The 20480-nt window shown below is 54.2% G+C and overlaps 1 protein-coding gene across 8 annotated transcripts in view; it reads left to right on the top strand.

Moving 5' to 3' along the window:
• Positions 1-20480, top strand: part of Kdm4b (lysine demethylase 4B) — an 80167-nt gene continuing 59687 nt past the window's right edge. For 6 of the 8 annotated variants that reach the window (XM_057771273.1, XM_057771278.1, XM_057771276.1 and 3 more), the window contains exons 1-3: positions 1-164; positions 14697-14802; positions 19009-19173. In XM_057771273.1, the coding sequence (XP_057627256.1) occupies positions 19033-19173 (141 nt within the window). In that variant the 5' untranslated portion in view covers positions 1-164; positions 14697-14802; positions 19009-19032. Of the gene's footprint in view, positions 165-14696; positions 14803-19008; positions 19174-20480 lie in introns of those variants that run through there. The other 2 variants (XM_057771275.1, XM_057771281.1) reach the window with 2 other exon arrangements.

Raw genomic sequence — 20480 nt, forward strand, 5'->3', positions numbered from 1 at the left:
TCGGCCGCGAGCAAGCGAACGATCGAACCAGCGAACGAACCCGGCGAAGGCAGGAGCCGAGCGGCCCGACCGCGGGAGCAAGGCCCGGCGGGGGCGACGCAAGGAGGCCGAGCACGCGCCGCTCAGCCCGCTGTCCACACTCGGGGTCGCGCGCGCCGCGCCAGGTGAGTGTGCGATCGGCGGCGGTGCTCTGCAGCTTCCAGGCCCCTCCGGGGGGCCGCGCAGCCGCCATGCCTGCCCCCGCGCCGCGCCTCGCGGACACCGCTCATACTTTAGGCCGAGGCTTCGGCTGCGGCCTACTCGACTCCGCGAGGCGGTGGGGTGCGCCGGGCTTTTGTCCGCTCGGGCGAAGCTGCTGTTTGTTGATCGACAAAACGACTGTGTGCCTGGGAAAGGAGGGTGTGTTTTTTTGGGGGGGGAGGGGGGACGATGGGGCCGGACAAAGGCGGGGCGGGGGCGGGGCGCCGCGTCCCCTTTCCAGGGCACAAAAGATGACAGCGTGGGTGGCCTGGTCCAGCCATCCCTTCAGCACCCCTAAATCCTTGAAAATATAAAGCTCACTCCAAGCCCTTGCTCCTCCCTGTTTGGATTTTTATTCCCTTTAGGGGACACAGATGCTGTCCCCTTCAAACACCCCATCCATCATGCCTTCCAAACTTGACCCCCTCTTGTCCCAGAATCCCTAAATCACTATGTAATCTGCATTTTTTAAAGTTAAAATAAATAGCGCACGTATCCACTGTTTCAATGGCAGCCTTCTCACCTCGCATCCGTTCCCGGGTCCCTCTGCCTTCAAGTCCTCTTCTCTCTGTAAACCATGAATTGTGCAGTTGCTCGCGTGCATACCCGTCCAGGGCGTCCCCCGGCAGACAGCCCCTTTTCTCCTTCCCAGGAAGCCAGCAGAGTCGGGGACAGCTGGGGATGACTTTTCTACTGTTGTAGGAAAGCTGGGGGCTTCTTGGCAGGGTGGAGGTCTGCTGGGGGGCGGGGGCTACGGTGAGCCAGGTACGAGTATGAGGGATTCTGGTCTGCCTGGGTCCTGGTTTGCAGATTTGATGGTGTAAGCGGTGCGGTTAGAGCATTGCCGCTCCTGGGCTTCCTCTTGTCCCATCTGTCTGACTGGGGGAGGGGAAAGGATGGCATTGCTTTAATAATTCAGTAACACCTGGGGAAGTGTCTTGCCCGAGTTGCTAATTTTTTTTCAGCTAGCCAGAGGGTGAATCCTGTAACATGTTTCAAAAAGCAAAAAGAAAGTGTATCTTTCCTTGTGTGCAAGTGGGGTTTGCTCAGCCTGCAGCCTGGTATCTGCACCTACTTAGGCTCTGAGGATCTTGGTTGCAGAAGGTTCGGGGCCCCGGGATGTCTCTGTGTCCCATAGTTGTGTATCTGACAGTCCCCGGGCTGGAGCCTGCTCTGTCCCCAAACAACTCTTGCCTCAAAATGGGATCATTACGTGGGTCTTCAGAGGCTTTCCCCCTACCAGGAAAGGATAATCACTCTCTTTAATTCTCCAGTAATTGCTGCCTTCAGAGCCACCAGGAGGGCGTGTCCCCAGCCAGGGCCAGCGTTATCTTTCCCATCCTGCACTAACAGGCCAGCTTTCGTCTTCCCTTCTCTTTTTCTCCAAACCTTGTGGGTGCCCCGTATATTGAAACTTAGGGGGTCCTTTTGGAAGACACTGGGTGAGTTTCCATGTATCCCCTGGGAGGGCACAAAGCCTGAGGCAAGAGATTGGGTTGCCCAGATTGCCATAGGGTGTTTGGTGTTTGGGGAGAAGTGTCCCTGTGCCAGGTGCTCGGTGTTCCCGTGTGAGTTTGTGCGTGCAGACCTGGGAATGTACAGGTCTGAGTACAAGTGGTTTTCTAGTTCTTTCCTCCCAGGGTGATGGCTGCTGACTACATAGAGGACTCTCTAGAGACTCAGTCACTATCCTGTGGCTATCTGTCCCCAACCCATAGCTTGTCTCTTTCCCATCCCAGGGGCCCTCTGTTCTCCCAGCCCACCCAGCCCTGACCTAGACTTCCGGTCCTTGCCCCCCCCCCCCCCCTCTGCTGGGCTCTGGCCCCCTTGTTCTGCCTGCCTCTTCCTATGTTGTGCTGGGAGCCCCAGCACAGGGTAGCCATCTGTCCCTGTGCCACCTGACACCTGTGGGGAGTCACCTGGCCCGTCAGTTGGCAGGTTGTGCAAAGTCTCACTCCAGGGTCCTGGGGCTCATTGGGAGTGCTGGGAGGAGGCTGCTTAGGGCCAACCCAGCACTCACAGACAGTGAGGCCATGCGGAGTGAGGGGTAGAGGTGTGAGCTGTGAGACACTTTCGGATGGTTGTTTAGGGATCTGGAGGTGGGGTGGAGGCTTCAGGGCCTGGTGGCCTTGGGCTTGTCCCTTGCTCCAGAACCAAGGTCAGAGCTCCTGTCCTCACAGCCTCCTGGGCGCAGGGGCAGGGAGCAGACTGTAGCAGATGGCCAGCCTCTGGAGAGACCTGTCACTGCAGGGCCTGGGGGTGGAGTGCTGGGCTTCATCCCTCATCCTTGCAGTTCAGGCCATGGTGGAGTCCCAGAGGTTGAGGTCCCTCCTGCAGGCAGGGAGGTCCTTTCCTGCTCTCTCCAGCATCCTGGCTCCTCCATCTGTAGAGTGGGTGCCCAGCACGCTCCTCTCCTCAGGTGGCCTTGAGGGTCAAGGGCAAGGAGCCAGGAGCTTGAAAACTTTTTGCATTGCCCCATTGTCCTCACGGGCTCAGTCCACTGTGGCCAGATCACCCCTGGGGTGAGCAGCCGCTCCTCACCCAAGTTCCTCCACATGAGACCTGGTACCTGGCCTTCAGCCCTGTAGATTCACCTGCCTCTCTGTCCCATATACCCCCCCCCATCCACCTTCATTGCTTAGTGATTATTCTGTTTGTGCCCTTCTCCCACTGGCTCTGTCTCCAATCCAGGCCTGTGATTGCACGGACGGGATTTGCCTGTGACCGGCCTTGGCACCCCACGCCCATCCTGTGCAGGTCCCACTCTGGCTTCCTTGGCTCTGTTGAATCGGCACTGACACCCCTCCCTTTGCTGTACCCCATTCTGTTGCTTTGATCAACTTGTTGCTAATTGACTTCTGTTGACTCATTTCTCTAATCTTGGCCTTCTCCTCCACAATGATGTCCCTGAATTCGTGGGGTGTTCTTACACTGGCTGCTTCAGAGAGGGTGACAGGGATCCAGTGACTTGCTAAGCCTAAGTAGTGTCCAGGCAGGTCACAGTGGTAAGGAGTGAGGTCCTGACTCTACCTTAATACCACAAAAACAACTTTGAAATAATAAATTGATTTTTATTTTTTAAAATAATTTATTTAAATTTATCTTATGTTTATTGGTCTGAAGGTGTCAGGTTCCCGGGAACAGGAGTTACAGACAGTTGTGAGCTGCCATGTGGGTGCTGGGAATTGAACCCAGGTCCTCTGGGAGAGTGTACTTCCTTGCTGAACCATTTCTCCAGCCCCCTATGAATTGATTTTTAAAAAGAAGATGAGTTGGTTTTCCATTCACCCCCACTGGGTGTGGTCTTGGCTAGATAATGTATTGGGCTCTGTCATTGTCATACCTGCTGTGCCCTTCTCAGTGGGACAGGAAAGCATCAGGCATCACTACCTAAAGCCACCTCAGAAAAGTTAAGTCTACTAAACAGTGAAACTGTGGGCCGGGCCTGGACCCGGTGAGTGGAATGCATGCCTAGCATGTGCTCAGCACCGGCTTCCAACTGGTGCGCATCTCAGCACTCAGGAGGATGGAGAGTTCCAGGCTAGCCTGGGATACATGGAGACCCTGTCTCCAAACACAGCCACAAATTCATGGCTGGGAAAGGGTGGGGGCTGCTGCTGCGGAAGCATAGGCTCCAGATCAAATGTCAGCTCACATAAGAGCCAGCCACTGCCCAGTGAGCCCCAGCACAGGGAGGTGGGGAACAGAGTTCCAGGGCAGCCAGCCCAGGTAAAATGGTGAGCTTCATACGCCTGGGGTGGGAATGCGGCTGGGTGGTGCATGCTCGGCTGGCACATACTAGGTCCTGGGTTCATCCAGCAACAGGTAGATGACAGCAAGGGCTTGTTGCCTTTCCTCACTTTGGGTGACAGTTCCTATGGGTCCTGCCTTGGGCCTTGTGGAATCCCCCTCCTCTGGGTGACATGTCATAAGCCCCCAGCCTCTCTCTGAGCCAGTGCCAGTGACTGTGGGAAGAACTCCATTGCCCCTAGAGGTGGCTTCTGCTGCCATCTAGCAGGAGAAGTGGATTCCATTGCAGTTCTGGGTGAGGGCCACTCTGGTGCCTGCTATAACCCTGCTTTATTCGTGTTTCCAGAGTTCACCTTCGCTGTGTCTGTCTGCTCCCTTCCTTCTCCTCCCCAGTAGTGTCAGCCCCACACAGCTTTGGGGACAAGTCTGTGTTAAGCCATCCGTGACCCGTGGACCCTGTGGCCTTTTTTTTTTTTTTAATCTCTCTGTGTGCACATGTGTCAGGACTTAGGCGTGGATCCCTGCTTTCACTGTCTCAGGATGCAACCTCTTGCCTCCCAGTGCACACACCAGGGCAGCCAGCCCTCCAGCTCTTGTCTCTGCCTCGAAGCTCACATGTCCTTCACTAGGTTTTCTGGGAATTTGAACTCAGCTCTCCACACTTGTACAGCAAACACTTTGACCACTGAAGTATCTCACTGGTCCCTAGAGAGCTTCCTGCCTCTCCCTCCGCAGTATTGTGATTGCAGTCCTGCTCATTCACGCCTGGCTTTGTTAAGATTTCTGGAAATTCAAACTCATGTCCTTGCACAGCAAGTGCTTTATCCTGGCCATCCTAGCGCAGGCTGTCCCTCTTACTGCTACTGAGTGCTAGGCTGGTCATCCCTGCATAGCAGACAAAGAGTTGGTTTGTAAAGCAGGCTGCGGTCACTGTTCTGGTGGCTTTCAAGTACAGAAGGAAGCACAGCGGACTGAAGCCTTAACCTCTGGGCTCACCTGCGTGACAGCTGTGTGTCTGGACATGCTACAGGTGGAACCCCAGGGCAGATTCCAGCCGCAGTGCTTTTCCAGGGTAGCTCCTGGCACTGGGTCCCTCACAGCCAAGACTGGCCCTGTCCTGGGGGATGGGGTGTGGAACCAGGTGATTCCTTGAGAGAGGAGAGGCTGTGGGGTGGTTGGTCCCTGGAGTCCCTCTGACTACAGGGCTAGCAGAAGCCTCCTTGGATGGGGGATGTGCCATGGACTCCTGGGCATGGTGAGAGAAGGGGGACAGCCAGGACTGGGGAGCTCCCCCAAACTCCTGTGTCCCCTCCATGAGATTTTTTTTCTTACAGTCTCTTCAATTAGAGAGGGTCAGCCATAAGGGGTCCCTGTGTGCCACCACCTCAGAGACGATGTGGGCAGAGGGGCAGGGACCATGGCTACTGTGGGAGAGCGCCCCAGGAATTTAGGACCCCCTCTTTAGGGGTCACTGGTACCTTGGGGACCTAAAGGGATCCCTTGCAGTGCTTTCATGCTGCAGCTAGGAGCCCCAAGATCCCAAGCCAGAGTCACCAGTGGCCTAACTCAGCACAGGGAACCCTTCGGGTTCAGCTCCTCTGCGTCCGCCTGTCCCTGTGGCTCTCCACCAGATGGGTTGTCTGCAGCTGGTTGACATGGTCGCCTAGAGTGGCGGCAGCTGGGGTGGCATGCTGTTATGCTGCCGCCGTGTAGTTGGACTGAGTGTGCCTGGGGTAGGTGCAGCCTCTGAACGGAACCTGATGTGCGCAGCTTGTCCTGGCACTGTGGGCGAGCAGGCCAGGGGCAGCTGGCCTGGGAGATGGTCATGGTTTCTTAGAGGTGTGTCCTTGGGGCCATGCCTGTCTATCTTGGTTGATGATGGGCAGAGAAAGGAGGAAGGAATGCTGGGGTCATGGCCTTGGAGACGCTGAGAAGCAGACCGGGATGAGGTGTGTGCTAGACTGTGGGGTGTCTCTTGGTCTCTAGGGCTCCCCAGTACCAAGGCCCCATGGATATAGTCTGTGGGTTTCCCTCTGGAGTGCTCAGCATCACAGGGAGTGTGAGGCCTCCTGCTCCCTCCCCCATGCTGGAAGGATGGCTAAGCAGTTAGACACAGTACTGGGAGGTCTGCCAGCTGCATGACAGTGACCCTGTTGTGACCAGATCTGGCATTTCTGAGTCTTCTTTTACTAACGTGATCCTGCTGTGGACCTAGCAAGCTCTGGCCCCTCGCACGTGACATGTAGGGTGTCACCTTCAGAGTAACTGCCCCAGCCCAAGTTGCTTTAGGAAATGGTTGGTTTTGGATTTAAATGGTTTTTTAAAATAGTATTTATTGTGTGGGGTGGGGTGTTTGCCAGAGCACACGTGTGGAGGTCTGGGGGTCAGGCTTTGTAGCAAGCGCCTTTACCTGCTGAGCCCCCTTGCAAGCCCTTCCATTTCTGAGCCACAGTAGAAGGTGAAAACAGAGCAGGTGAGCCTGGCCTCAGTGTAAGCCTCCAGCAGGCATGGCAGTAGTGAACCAAGGGTATCTTACTCCGTGTTGCTTTGTAAAATATTTTTACTTACTTATTTCATGTGTATGGGTGTTTTGTCTGTGCAGTGCCTGCTGAGGCCAGAAGAGGGCGTCAGAACCCAAGTTGGCGGTAGAGACAGTTGTGAGCTGCCTTGGGAGTTCTGAGAACTGAACCTGGTCCTTTGTCAGGACATCCGGGCATCCGGTGTTCTAACCACTGAGCCATCCCTCCAGCATGGGGGAGGGAGTAGGAGGCCTCACACTGCCTGACACGCTGAGCACTCCTGTCTTCATCTGCTGTGCCGCGGCCTGAGGGTGGCTGCAGTCACCCAGCTCTCACCAGCTGCCCAGAGGCATGAGGGGGTCTTTCGGGTGACTAGGCTCTAGGCTTGTGCCCGCACACCCCACAAAGTGTGGTATGAAAACCAACTGTGGGGCCCCAGTGACATGGCTCAGCAGGTGAAGGGGTTTGCTGTGAAGCCTGACCAACCAGGTTCAGTTCCCAGGATCCACAGTGTGGACGGAGAGAACCAGTCCCTGCCAGTTGTCCTCTGACTTCAACATGCATGACTTCCCCCAAAATAAATAATAAAAATAAATAGTAGCCAGGTGGTGGTGGCACATGCCTTGAGTTCGAAGCCAGCCTGGTTTACAAGGTGAGTTCCAGGACAACCAGGCAGTTACGCAGAGAAACACTGTCTCAAAAAGAAAGGTAAAAATTTATAATATTTAACTTTGTTTTGTTTTGTTTTGAAATGAGCTGCAGAGTTTGTTTCCTGAGATGAGTCCTCATATGTGAGGCCAGGTGCTGGGATATTAGCACGGGACGGGGTTGGAGGTGAATGGGACAGTCACCAGGGGGCACTGAATGGAGCCTCCTGGACACTGCCCTGCACTGGTGTCCTGCAGGTGATGTGGACAGACGGACCCACATATAAAGCCCTGGGGCGGTACTCCCAGAGTGAAGGAGCTGCTGTGTCCAAGGCTCACGGGCTGGGCAGTGTCAAGGCCATGGCCCGTGATGGCAGAAGCTTCGGCAGTGCCCTCACTGCCTCAGGACAGTGTTGAGGGGAGGGGGGGACCCCTGGGCCGTCAGCATTTCTTGGTCCAAGTCATGACAGTCAGTGATGTCTCCGACTCCAGGGTGTCTGACCTTCGCTGTGTCCCCTTTATTTTCTTGAGCTGTTGGGAAGGTCTGCGTCCTCCTCCAACTCCAGACCTTGTCAGTGATTGACAGGACTGGCAGTGCTTCCTCCTGCTCCTCTGAGGGCTGCGACCTTTGTTCTCAGTGTTTCTACCCATGCCATTGTTGTCTCCTGTGTCCCCCACACCCCTACTTCTGGGTGGCCTTGGGCAAGCCATGTCCTGCCCTATGTCTCCTTCACCAGCTGGGACAGTATAGTGATGGTGCCTGCTTCGGATGGCTGTGGTGCTGGGCAGGCAGCATCTGTGTGTTTGTGCATGTCCATGTCTGTGTGCGTCCATGTATGTGCACATGTCCATGTGCATGTGTGGGTGTCCATGCATCTTTCGTGTGTGTGTGGACCAGATGCCTCTGGCCGACCTAGCTGCCCTGCTTTGTCCCTCAACTGGACGAGGCAGTGGCAGGTGAAGGGACCTGACCTAGACCATTGGGCTCAGTGAGCCCAGGAATGACAGGGACATCCAGCTTCATCTTTGGTCCCCCAGACACTGGTTATGGTGTCTGATGCAAGGCTTGCTCATGGGTTAGTAGACAAACACTGGCCAAAGCTGGTACTTAGTAGTCAAGGATGCACCCAGAAGTCAGAGGTGTGTGCAGGAGGCTGTGCTGCTTGTGGAAGGTCTCTCACTTGCAGCACTGGGTGCTGGGGTGCTGGCAAGGGACAGACAGGTGACTCTCACCAGTCTGATCCCCTCCTCTGAGCTGGCAGTGTTACAGGCCCTGGCTTCCTGCATGGACAGCCATGTCCATACCCCTGTCCATACTCCAGCATTGACTTAGTTTTTTTTTTTTAAAGATTTATTTATTTATTATGTATACATTACAGATGGTTGTGAGCCACCATGTCGTTGCTGGGAACTGAACTCAGGACCTTTGGAAGAACAGCCAGTGCTCTTAACCACTGAGCCATCTCTCCAGCCCCCCTTGACTTAGTTTTAATTTGTTTTTCTGTGTAACTTTTAGTGTGTTTATATTGTATGTATACGTGTATCTGTGCCTGTGGAGTGAGTCCACCGCAGGGGTCCTGGGGCTTGGGGTGAGTGCCTGCTGTTTTTTTTTTTTTTTTTTTTTTTAATTTGTTTACTTATTTTTATTTCATTTTACATTTCAACCACAGTTCTCACTCCAACCCCTCGTGCTGGAACTCACTCTGTAACCCAGGCTAGTCTCAGACTCACAGAGATTCCCCTGCCTCTGTTTCCCTAGTGCTGGCATTAAAAGTCCACCCAACTGCCTGGCCATTCCTATGTTTGTCCTAGGCAAGTCACCCTGGCCTGATTGGTGTTATTTAGTTACACTGATTATTTGCCTGAGTGAGTGTGTGTGACTGCAAGTATATGTTCGCTTATGCGTGTTCATGGCGGGGTCAGTGTGTGGCTGTGTGCTCCTGCACGTGTTCTCTGCCTTAGTCTCTGGGATACAACTTCATGAGCTGGAAGCTAACTCGCCAGACTGGGTTACCACCAGCAAGTAAGACCCGATTATGCCTTTCCACAGCTCTGGGGTCCAGAGCACATGTGGGTCACACTGAGTTAGCACTAGCAAGGGATTCAGGAAGGGCTCCTGGGTGTCTTTCTTGAAGTCTCCACATTGGGCACTTTGCCCTTTGCCTGAGCCGTCTGTATCTCCGATACTGAGTGCATGCTCCCTCCAGCCTGGGACTCCTGGCCAAGCTGTTGGATCTGTCAGACCCCGCTTTGACTTTGTAGTAGCCTGTCAGTAGAAAGAGAACCCGGCCGGGCCAAGTGGCCCTCATCGTCTTATTCCTTTTCATTGGGAACAGCGTTGAGCCTGTGTGGGTTTCATGAGGTCAGGCCCCGGGCATGGCAGGAGAGATGCCACTGTGTCCTTGTAGTGTGGCCGCAGAAGGCCCTGGTGTGGCCCTCTGGGTTCACTCTGTCCTTTAGGACCCTTGTTGAGCAAGAGTAGAGCTGTGAGGCCTCACTGGCGCCACCCTGGAAAGCTGTGCAGAGAGAAGGCTTCTCGTGCCGCTGTTCTGTGCCTACCTGTCCCCTGCCTTCCCTTTGGAGGGTCGGCACAGGTTCTTCTCCCTGGGTCCCTGGTGACGTCCTCTCCTCCACAACCCCAGTGTGCTGGGCTCCCGAGCCATGTTGCTCTTAGCACAGCTCACCTGCTACCCTGTGGTGGATTCCTGAGTAGTCCTCCCAGCAGCTCCCTTGTGCTGTCTGTCTGAGGGCTGTGCTTGCTTCTCGCGCCTCATCAGCATTGCAAGGGCACCATGAACACCACAAGTACAGGCTTGTACCTAGTTCCAAACTGAGGGACATGTCTGTTGTGTAGCTAATCTAGGTGAACATTTTTTTTTTTCTAAGACAGGTTTCTCTGTCCTGGAACTTGCTCTGTAGACCAGGCTGGCCTCACAGAGATCCGCCTGCCTCTACCTCCCAAGTACTGTGATTAAAGGTGTGCTCACGCCCCGCCTGGCCCTAAATGGACATTTTATCTATTCACTTTTCTGTCCTTCCATCCACGTTTTTATCTACCCACCCACCTTTCTACCCCTCACCTTCTCACCCATCTACCCACTCACCCATCCATTTGCCCACCCACCCGCCCATCCACCCGCCCATCCACCCGCCCATCCATCCGCCCATCCATCCGCCCATCCATCCGCTCATCCATCCGCCCATCCATCCATCCATCCATCCATCCATCCATCCATCCATCCATCCATCCATCCATCCACCGCCCATCCATCCACCCATCCGTCCACCCATCTATCTACTTGCCCATTTCTCCTCCTGCCCTCTTCCTGGCAGCAGTGCTGAATTCACACCAGGGCCTGCACTTCCCATGGTGAGTCCCTCAGTTGTCAGCTCCTTTGACAAACTTTCTCTGCTGACAATAGGTTCGACTGTGCACTGAGAACCCCCGAAGGAGTTGTGTTTTGTTTGTCTTGGGGCTCACAGTTCTGGCTTTTGTGCAAGTTCTGTAGTCATGTCCCCTGTCATTTATTCCCTTGAAATAAAGTCATTTCTTGGGCCTCCTCCTGCCTTCATGGTTTCTGCTTGCTGATGCCCTTGGAGTGTGGAAGGTGAACAAGGTCCAGTGTTGGGTCTGTTGGGAAGGCGCATGGTACAGGTGTCACTGCCCTGCCCAAAGCCCTACAGCTCTCTCTCCATTGATCAGAGGCTCAGGCTCCTGAACTTCCCGCCCCTGCTGTCAGCATCTGGGCCTGAGCAGACAGCTGTGTCCTCTGCCTAGCCTGTGTCCCCAGTGTCTGCAGCGCTACCCTGCCACAGCACAGCGGGTGCAGCTCCCCACGTGCCTGCTGCAAGGGCCTCCTGGGGTCCTGTCCTCCCCCTCCACGTCCATGTGCAGTTCCCCGCCTCGCCAGCAGGGTGAGCTGCTCTTATCCACAGCTCCTGTAGTCTGGACTACAGGGACCCCTTGGCTGGCCAGCACCTTGTCAGAGTAAAGCCGTCTTCCTGTTGGTTTTTGCTGTTCACTCATTTTCTAGGGGAGTTTTGACCTTTCCTTCAACTTTCATTTAGTTCTTAAAAATTGGCATTTCTTTATTTCTTTACTTACCCTGTGTGTGTGCCCAAGGGTGGCCCTCCCCAGTGTGTGTGGAGAGCTCAGGGGACAGCTTGCAGGAGTTGGTCTCCTCTCCCACCAGTCAGGGTGCCAGACTTGGCAGCAAGCGCCTTTACTTTCTGAACTGTCTCACACTCACCTTTTATTGATTTATTTACTTTGTAATTTTTAAATTTTAATATCTAATTAAAGTGTGTGTGTGTGTACAGTGCTGAGGAAAGCGGAGGGTGTGTCGGGTTCCCCGGAACTGGAGCTCCAGGTGATTGACATGGGTGCTGGGCCAAAGGCACATCTGGAAGAGCGGTGTTTAGTTAGCGCTGACCCTCTCCAGTCCTCCAACTTTTATTACTCTAATTTTCTCTTTCTTTCTTTTGTTCCTGCTTTCTGTTTTTCTTTTTCTTTTTAAAGACAAGGTCTCAGGGTATAGCCCTGGCTCAGACCGAGCTTGAACTCACAGCTATCCTTCTGCATCTGAGTGCTGAGATTAAAGGTGTGCATCATGCCTAATAGTTTAAAAATTTTTTAAATTTCATTTTTGCTGCTTTTTGAGACAGGGTCTGGTTATGTAGCCCAGGCTGGCCTCAAACTCATAAATCCCCTGCCTCAGCCCTTGAGAACTGGGATGACAGACATGCATCATCCGAGCTATGCCCAGTCCACTTACAGTTTGTCTTCTGTTGCTATAACAATTTCTGGGGCCCAGTGTGATTGATTTAAAGAGAAAAGGCAATTCTGGGTCGGCAAGAGGGCTCAGTGGGTAAAGTGCTTGCTGCCGAGCCTGGCTGTGTGATGGCAGGGACCAACATCTGCAGGTGTCCTCTGCCCGTCACACCCATGTGACAACATGTGCATTCACAGCAGCTCACCTTCATTCACTCCGCTGAGACATCTGTCCTCATAATCTGCCTGGTTGCCTGTGTGACTCTTCAGTGGCTTGTGCATTTCTCACTGTGCCCAGATGCTTATTATAGACCACAGCAGAAACATCAGAATTCAAGGTGGGTGGGGTGAGGGGCAGACAGATGGCTTGTGTCCTTCTGGAAGGTAGTGGGTGTGCTGTTGGGGACTCAGGGCCTTGGATTTGTGTTCTAGAGTTCTCCTGCGGAAGGTGGAGAAGCCCCTTGGCATCGCCATGTGCCAGGGCTTTACCTTTGGCAGAAGCCAGTGACCCAACTGTTCCTGTTGTCTGAGGCTCTGGCCTCACATCCATCCTCTCTTGGCTTTAAGGTCTGAGCCTTGGAACTCTGGGAGTCCTCACTGCCCACCTTCTAGGCCCTGCCTGTGCCCTGGGTCTCCAGGCACATCTGACATCTGTCTCCAGTGATGACAGGTTGGAATGGTGTGGCTAAGGGTGCAGAGTGCAGCTTTCTCCTGTCTTCCTGGCACTGTGGGCCAGCCCTGCCTTGTCCCCCTATTGGATAATATCCTTGCCATGCCCTGGACCAGCCTCCGCGTCTCCTGCCATGCCTCCTGCCCTCCCACTCCTGCTGCCTTGGAGCAGGTGCTGGGTGCCTGAGTTCTTTGTCACATCACACTGGAGGCTTCAGCGAGCCTCTGTGGCCTGTCCCTGGTTATCTCTGTGTTGACCTGTCCTGATGGTGAGTGGGTACCAGGAAGGAAGTCTGCAGAGGAGTTCCTAGTGTCACCCTTTTGCTGGCTTCTGTGTGATCACTTTAGCAGGGGCTCCATGGAGAGCCCAGGGCTGTGGCCTGACTTTAGTGGCATCCCAAGGATACTGAGGACAGACAACCTCTCCTGATGCACCCAAAGCTCCCTGGGGGTGCAGAGCCTGGCTCCAGCCACTCAGGGAACCTCCTGTGGCAGTCCATCCTGCCTGGGTTGCCATCTTGGGAACTTTAGGAAGGAGTTTAGAATCAGGGAGGTGTGGGCTCCAGGACTCTTGTCATGATTGGCTGCTGTCTACTGAGGCGGCAACTTTCTGTTTGACCCTTGGTCTCTCTGGTGATTGGCTTGGGCTGGGCAGATGTGAGCACCCTAATGGGTGGAGTCAGGGCCTCTGTGCTGTGGTAGTCACAGCTGCAGACCTGCTGGGGGGATTTCTTTCTAGGACACTAGAGAGCACTAGGGCAGTCTCACTGCTCTAGGCACAGTTAGGCCGAGTGACAGACCAGAGCTGTTCCCTCCCCGAACCAGTGGCTTTATTGGCCTTATTTTTTAATTTTTATTTTTTATTTTATTTTTTATATTTTATTTATTTATTTATTTATTTATTTATTTATTTGTTTATTTATTATGTATACAGTGTTCTGTCTGTGTGTATGCTTGCAGGCCAGAAGAGGGCACCAGACCATTACGGATGGTTGTGAGCCACCATGTGGTTGCTGGGAATTGAACTCAGAACCTTTGGAAGAGCAGGCAATGCTCTTAACCACTGAGCCATCTCTCCAGCCCCTTTAATTTTTATTTTATTGTGTTTATAATTGTATTACCACTATGTATTACCTATGTACGGGTATTTTGTCTGCCTGTATGTCTATGTATATGTGTGTACCTGGGGCCCTGGAGTGTCAGATTCCTAGGAACAGGAGTTCCAGATGGTTGTGAGCCACTGTGGGGGTGCTGGGAATCAGACACCCACAATGGACTGCCCCCCCCTACTGATCACTAAATGAGAAAATGTTTCAGGAGACTGCTTGTTCATTTCCCAGCCACCCAGACTCCCGAAATTATCACACAGAAACTGTATTATTTAAATCACTGCTTAGCCAATCACTCAAGCTTACTGCTAGCTAGCTCTTACATCTAGAATTAACCCATTTCCAGTATTTTATATTTTACCACAAGATTCGTGGCCTGCCGGCAAGGTTCCAGCATATCTGTCTCCAGCAGCAGCTCCATGACTTCTCAGTTTAGTCTTTCCCACCTCGCTCTGCTCTACCCTATCAGGCCAAGCCAGCTTCTTTATTCATTAACCAATAAAAGCAATACATAGACAGAAGGACCTCCCACACCAAGAAAATGCTTCACAGCTGAATTTCATGGAGGCATTTTATCAGTTGAGGCTCCTTCATTTGAGGACTCTAGCTTACGCCAGGTTGACAGGAAACTAGTCAGCACAAATGGTGAGCCCTTTATATAATCTGGATACTGGCCCCTTGTCTTGTTGAGTGGTGAAGATGCTGTACGTTCTGCATGCTGATCTTAGACCTGTGGCTCTTAGGTGTTTCCCAGATTGTCTCTTCATCACGACAACCTTCGAGTTCAGAGCCCAGTGTGCATTTTCTCTTACTCCTTGTCTAAACTCCACCTGCTTCAAGGCTATAAATATTTGTATTATAGAAATTTGATATTTGATTTTAAAATTTGGTCTGAAGCCACTTAGAATCAACTCTGCGTGTGGTATGAAGGACAGGACTGGCAGGGACAGCCCATGCAGTTCAGTCAGCAGCTTTTATCTGTCCCTTGCAGGACACTGCTGTCCCTGGAGGTGCCTGACAAAAATCAACCCTGACGGCTTCCTTGAGCCCAAGTCATTTGTCCACCTCAGCCCCCTGGAACCTCCTGGAACCCCCAGGTAAGTGCAGCAGCCAGGCCCCAGGTGGGCCGCCTGAGATTGGGCCATGCTAAGGGAGCGGCTGTGGTTGGAGTCCGTGCACCTGTCCAGCAGTGACTCAGGCTTCTTTTAGTACTAAGGGCTCCACAGTTAGGCCTTGCCTAGTGATGGTGCTTGGGACAGACAGGGCTTGGCAGGTCCTGTGGGCTCCTGTGAGGAGCATCCTCTTGGGCCCACCGACAAGAGTGGTTTGCAGTCTATTCAGAGTGGTGGTGCCATCACTGCTGTCAAGCTCCAGAACATCCATGCCCTCTCCCCAGCCTCAAGCACCCAAAAATCCTCTTCCCTTGTGGATAGGCCCGTTTCGGAAATTCCCTGTCACAGAGTCCCACACTGAGTGATATCTTAGCTGTGATGAAGCACCGTGACCACAGTGAGTTGGCAAGGGAAGGGTTTCTTTGGCTCACACTTCCCGGTAACAGTCCATCATCAGGAAGTCAGGGCAGGAACCTGGAGGCAGGAGCTGGGGCAGAGGCCGTGCTCACTGGCTTGCTCCTCATGGCTTGCTCAGCCTGCTTTCTTATAGAACCCAGGACTAGCTGTCTAGGGACGAACCTCCCACAGTGGGCTGGGTCTTCCCTATCAATCACTTGTCTACAGCTAGAGCTGATGGAGACATTTTTAATTGAGGCTCCCTGCTCTCCAGTGACTCAAGCTTGTATCAAGTGGGTGTAAAACTAGTCACCGTGAGTGGTTTTGGTTTCTGGGTCTCGCACTGAGCTGATCTTGAGGCCCCTCCACACTGTGTGTTTGAGTCTCAGTCTTGTTCAGGACTGTGTGCTGTCCAGTGTATGGCTGGGCCACTCTTTCCCTGTCGTCTGTGCTGGCGGCTGTGTGGAGCATGACGTCACTCCGTAGACTTATGTTGGACTCTGGTTTGTGGGGGCAGTGGCTTTGCGCTGTGGTACTTTGGTAAGAATGACCCTCTTGTTCCCACCCCGTCCCCGTTGTTCACTCAGATAAAGGGGGCAGGACTGCCAGAAAGGTCCTTCTGTCCCAGCATTGGGCTCCTTGTGCTCAAGAGTGGCACAGCTGGGGGAGTGAGAGAAGTGGGGCAGACAGTTCTCACCTTGCCTGAGCCCTGAGCAGCTGGGACCTATCAGGAAACGCACTTTCTCCTGTTGTGTGACTTCTGGAGCTGGGGGCACCCCTACATGAGTCTAGCCACACTCCTGAACCAGCTCAGGGAGTCATGGCAATCTCCCTGCTGGGGGCTGAACTTAGGGTGTGGAGCCTCTGGGACTCACCAGAGAGTTTGGGGTGTCACCAAGTGGCTAGACCTCCAGCAGTAGGGACCTTCAAGAGCAAGAGGGGTTGGAAAGGTACCCCACCCCCAACACCTGGGGGACTGGCGCCTTCAGTGCCACTGGGAGGAACACGCCCGCCTCCTGTGCTCCTCTGTGCTTACGAAGGATGATGACCAGGTCACGGAGTCTGTGCTGTCCTGGCCTCATGGTACCGGCCTGTTGCTGTGCGCCCAGGGGCTCAGCCCAGGGGCTGTCATCACACTCTCAGGGTCCTTGGAGCCCAGTCCATATCTCCTTAGTCCTGCCTGAGGGACTCTGTCCTGGGCTCCAGTAAAGTGGGGCCGGTGGGCGCAGGTGACAGGTGACAGGACATGGCCTGGCCTGAAGCTCTGGTCTCGCTCGACACATGTCCCTGGATAGTGGGGAGCAACTCCTGTAGGGTAGGGTGGCTCTCTGTGGACCACTTCCTCTGAGCTCTGGTTTAACTGGTAGGAGGTGGAGAGGGCACTTTGTGGGCAGTAAGGAGCTGTTGCCACTAGGTGGAGCCAGAGCACTTGCTGTTTGGCAACAGGCATGTATGTAGTGGCTGGGTGTCCATCCATCACCATCCCCCACCCCATCCCAGACACACTCTGAGGCTAGTAGGTTCCAAGCTCACTAACCACAGCTCCCTGCTCTAGGCTACTAGGTTACTAGGTTACTACCTCTGCCTAGGCTACCAGGCTACTAGCTCTGCCTAGCCCAGACTTCCCAGGACAAGTGGCACCTGGAGCACTGATTATGCTGGACCCATCATGAGTGATGAACACATTGTGTTCCGGGTTTTGGGATCCCCATCTCTGTGTGCACCACCACTAGCTTTTGTAGCTTGTAACTATAGGCGTGGCCACTGCCCCGTATGGGGATACTTCGATGATGCCCTAGTCCGTGGTGTGTCTGTGGTAGCAAGTGAGCTGTTCAGCAGTGGCTGGCTCTTCTGTGGACCCTGGGGCACTCCACTTGCCAGTTGGTCCAGCTTCTGGTGGCATTTGAACCCCCGGCTCCCTGCCTCCCTTGTGATGACACTGTCCAGCTCTGGCTGATCCCTGGTTTTGTCCCTGCTCCCATCTTAAGTCCTTTTCTTTGTGTGCTGTCCCAGCTGCAGGACTGGCTTCCTCTAGGAGTGACATCCCGTACCCCTAGTCCTGGTCCACACCTCGGCTGTGCTTTCACTATAGCCTGAGGGATCAACTGTAGCCCTGCTGATTCTCTGCAACTGGGACCTTCAAGATCTCAAGTCCTTGGCAGGGAAATGTACCTGCTGCTAAGCCTCGTAGCCTGAGTTCAGTCCCCAGGTCACACATGGTGGAAGGAGACCACTGACTCCTGCACACACGTTTGCACAGCACTGTCTGCTGTGACCCCGCCCTGCCTCCCACCTTCATTCTATGTGCTGCACGGACCAGGATGCTCTGCGCTGTTCCCACAACCCTCAGGTCCCACATCCATCCCAGTTGCCCATACAGGGCCCTGGTGACGATGACAACCTGGGCTTTGCTGGCCATAGAGGCCTTGAGCAAGAGACAGGCAGGAGGGAGGATGGCTGGGTGCTGCCCCAGCTAAGGTGGACGTGCTCCCTGAGAAGGAGACACGTGCGAGAGGGGGTGGTGGGTGGGTGCGCTGAGTGTGGGGAGTCAGACCCTGGGCCACCCTGTGGGCCGGGAGCCATGGGGGAGGAACCGTGGTGTCCTCATGTCCTCCAGAAGGCACACTGTGCCCCACCATTAAACACGGCTTGCTGGGCCGCTGAGGTGGACTGCGCGCTCCATGCTCCTCCCGCCTGCTCTCTTGAACACGAGACTGCTGACTCCTAGGCTGCGAGGTTCCCGAGGACGTGGTGTCCCTTCTACACCATCTCCCCGCCTCTCACCTCTGCATGTGGGAGGGCTGTCAGGTGGACATGTGGATCCTGGGCTCAGCATCTGGTGTAGGGCTGGTGGGGACAGTGGTGGCTCTGAGACCTGGGGTGCATTAGATCTCCAGGATAGCTTCTAGTCTGTGGATAAGGCTCGTCCCTAGTGCCCTGGAGGACAGGGTCCAAAGGCCCCTCTCGGTAAACCATGTCCTGTCTCATGGCACTGTGTCTCTGAGGGCTGTGTGGAGTAGACATAGACAATAGAGTCCCAGGACACCCAGGTGATGCAGCTTCAGTACTCTCCAGAGCCCATCAGGGCAGTTGCTTTTGGGTGCTTGGTCACCAACCCCTTAATTCTGTGCACTCTATTCCCGGGCATGTGCTGCCACCTTGTGGCCATCCTGGGAAGTACGTGAGAGTCTGGATGTGGTCTCCCAGTGAGGTCACTAACAGAGAAGACCAGCTGTGCTGCCTCCCTCTAGCATGGATGCCCCAGCATCTGACATCCCTTCTGTGCTGGCACATGGGCAGGTCAGTGCTGGCCATGGCTTGAGCTGACTCAGATGGGTTGGTTTGCCCTCCTGGCCCAAGCCTTCTTGAATAGCTTGATGGGTTCCAGGCTGCAAACACTTAGGCACTGTGCACGAGTGAGACACTCTCAACTATCCCAGGGTGCTCTCATGTGTTCACAGGGCTCCTGGGTGGTTGCGGTGACCACAAAGCCACAAGGTCCACACGGGAAGAAGGTCCCTGCTGACAACAGTGCTGGGTTCTGGTGGCCTCTGATTAGAGGGTGCATTTGGTACCTGTCAGCTCTGGAGGGAGGTGCCTGTGCATTTAGTCAGCCGGTGCCACTTTGGCCCTCGGGATGGGGTGAATATGGAGTCTTGTAGCTTGCTGGCGCACCAGCTGCCTGCTGTTGCCCTCCTGCAGGGGGTGTTTTTGTTGTCTCGAGGGGAGCATCGTGGTGGTGTTGGTGGCATTGGTGATGGCAGGGCTGTGCTGACCGCTCTTCTCCTCTCACAGGTGTGGTTCTGCAGTGGAGCAGCCATGGGGTCTGAGGACCACAGTGCCCAGAACCCCAGCTGCAAAATCATGACCTTCCGCCCCACCATGGACGAGTTCAGGGACTTCAACAGATACGTGGCCTACATCGAGTCGCAAGGTGCCCACCGCGCAGGCCTGGCCAAGGTGGGTCATGCCACTCCCGGGCTGCTTTGTTGTGCTGCTCCAGCTTCCTCCTCAGACTTACAGAGGCACCGGGTTCTGTGAGGGGGCCTGGGCCAAATCAGGGCACTTGTGTCCCTAGCCCCAGGGAGCAGCTCTGACTGGGTGCTATGCCAGGCCGAGGGTGGGAGGGGACCTGATGCCTAGAAACAGTGGTGCCCGCAGACACCTTGAATTCCTGATTAAGTGGCAGTAATCCAGAGCGGTAGAAAGGTGTGTACGTGTGTGTGTGTGTGTATGTGTGGTGTGTGTGTGGTGTGTGTGTATGGTGTATGTGTGTGGTGTGTGTGTGTTATGTGTGTGTGGTGTGTGTGTATGTGTGTGTGTGGTATGTGTGTGTGGTGTGTGTATGTGTGTGGGGGTTGTGTGTGTGGTATATGTGTGTGGTGTGTGTGTATGTGTGGTATATGTGTGTGTGGGGTGTGTGTGTGGGGTGTATGTGTGTGTAGTGTGTGTGGTGTGTGTGAGGTGTGGGGTGCGTGGGGGTGTGTGTGTGGTGTATGTGTGTGTGGTGTGTGTGTGGTATGTGTGTGGGGTGTGTGGGGTGTGTAGGGTGTGTATGTGTGTGGGGTGTGTGTATGTGGTGTATGTGTGTGTGGTGTGTGTGTGTGGTGTATGTGTGTGGTGTGGGGGGGTGTGGGGTGTGTGTGTGTGTGGGGTGTGTGTGTATGTGTGTGGTATATGTGTGTGTAGTGTGTGTGTAGTGTGTGTGTAGTGTATGTGGTGTGTGTGTGGGGTGTGTGTGTGTGTGGTATGTGTGTATGTGTGGGTGTGTGTGTGTGTGGGGGTGTATGGGTGTGGGTGTGTGAGGTGTGGGATGTGTGTGTGGTGTATGTGTGGGGGGTATGTGTATGTGTGTGGTATATGTGTGTGTGGTGTGTGTGTAGTGTGTGTGTAGTGTATGTGGTGTGTGTGTGGGGTGTGTGTGTGTGGTATGTGTGTATGTGTGTGTGTGTGTGGGGGGGGTGTATGTGTGTGGGTGTGGGTGTGTGAGGTGTGGGATGTGTGTGTGGTGTATGTGTGGGGGGTGTGTGTATGTGTGTGGTGTGTGTGGTGTGTGTGTGGTGTATGTGTGTGGTGTGTGTGTGGTGTATGTGTGTGGTGTGTGTGTGGTGTGTGCGTGTGTGTGTGTGGTATGTGTGTGTGTGTGGTGTGTGTGTGTGTGTGGTGTGCATGTGTGTGGTGTGTGTGTATGTGTGTGGTGTATGTGTGTGTGGTATGTGTGGTGTATGTGGGGGGTGTGTATGATGTATGTGTGTGGTGTATGTGGT

Source organism: Chionomys nivalis, chromosome 6 (assembly GCF_950005125.1).
Source record: "Chionomys nivalis chromosome 6, mChiNiv1.1, whole genome shotgun sequence".
NCBI lineage: Eukaryota > Metazoa > Chordata > Mammalia > Rodentia > Cricetidae > Chionomys > Chionomys nivalis.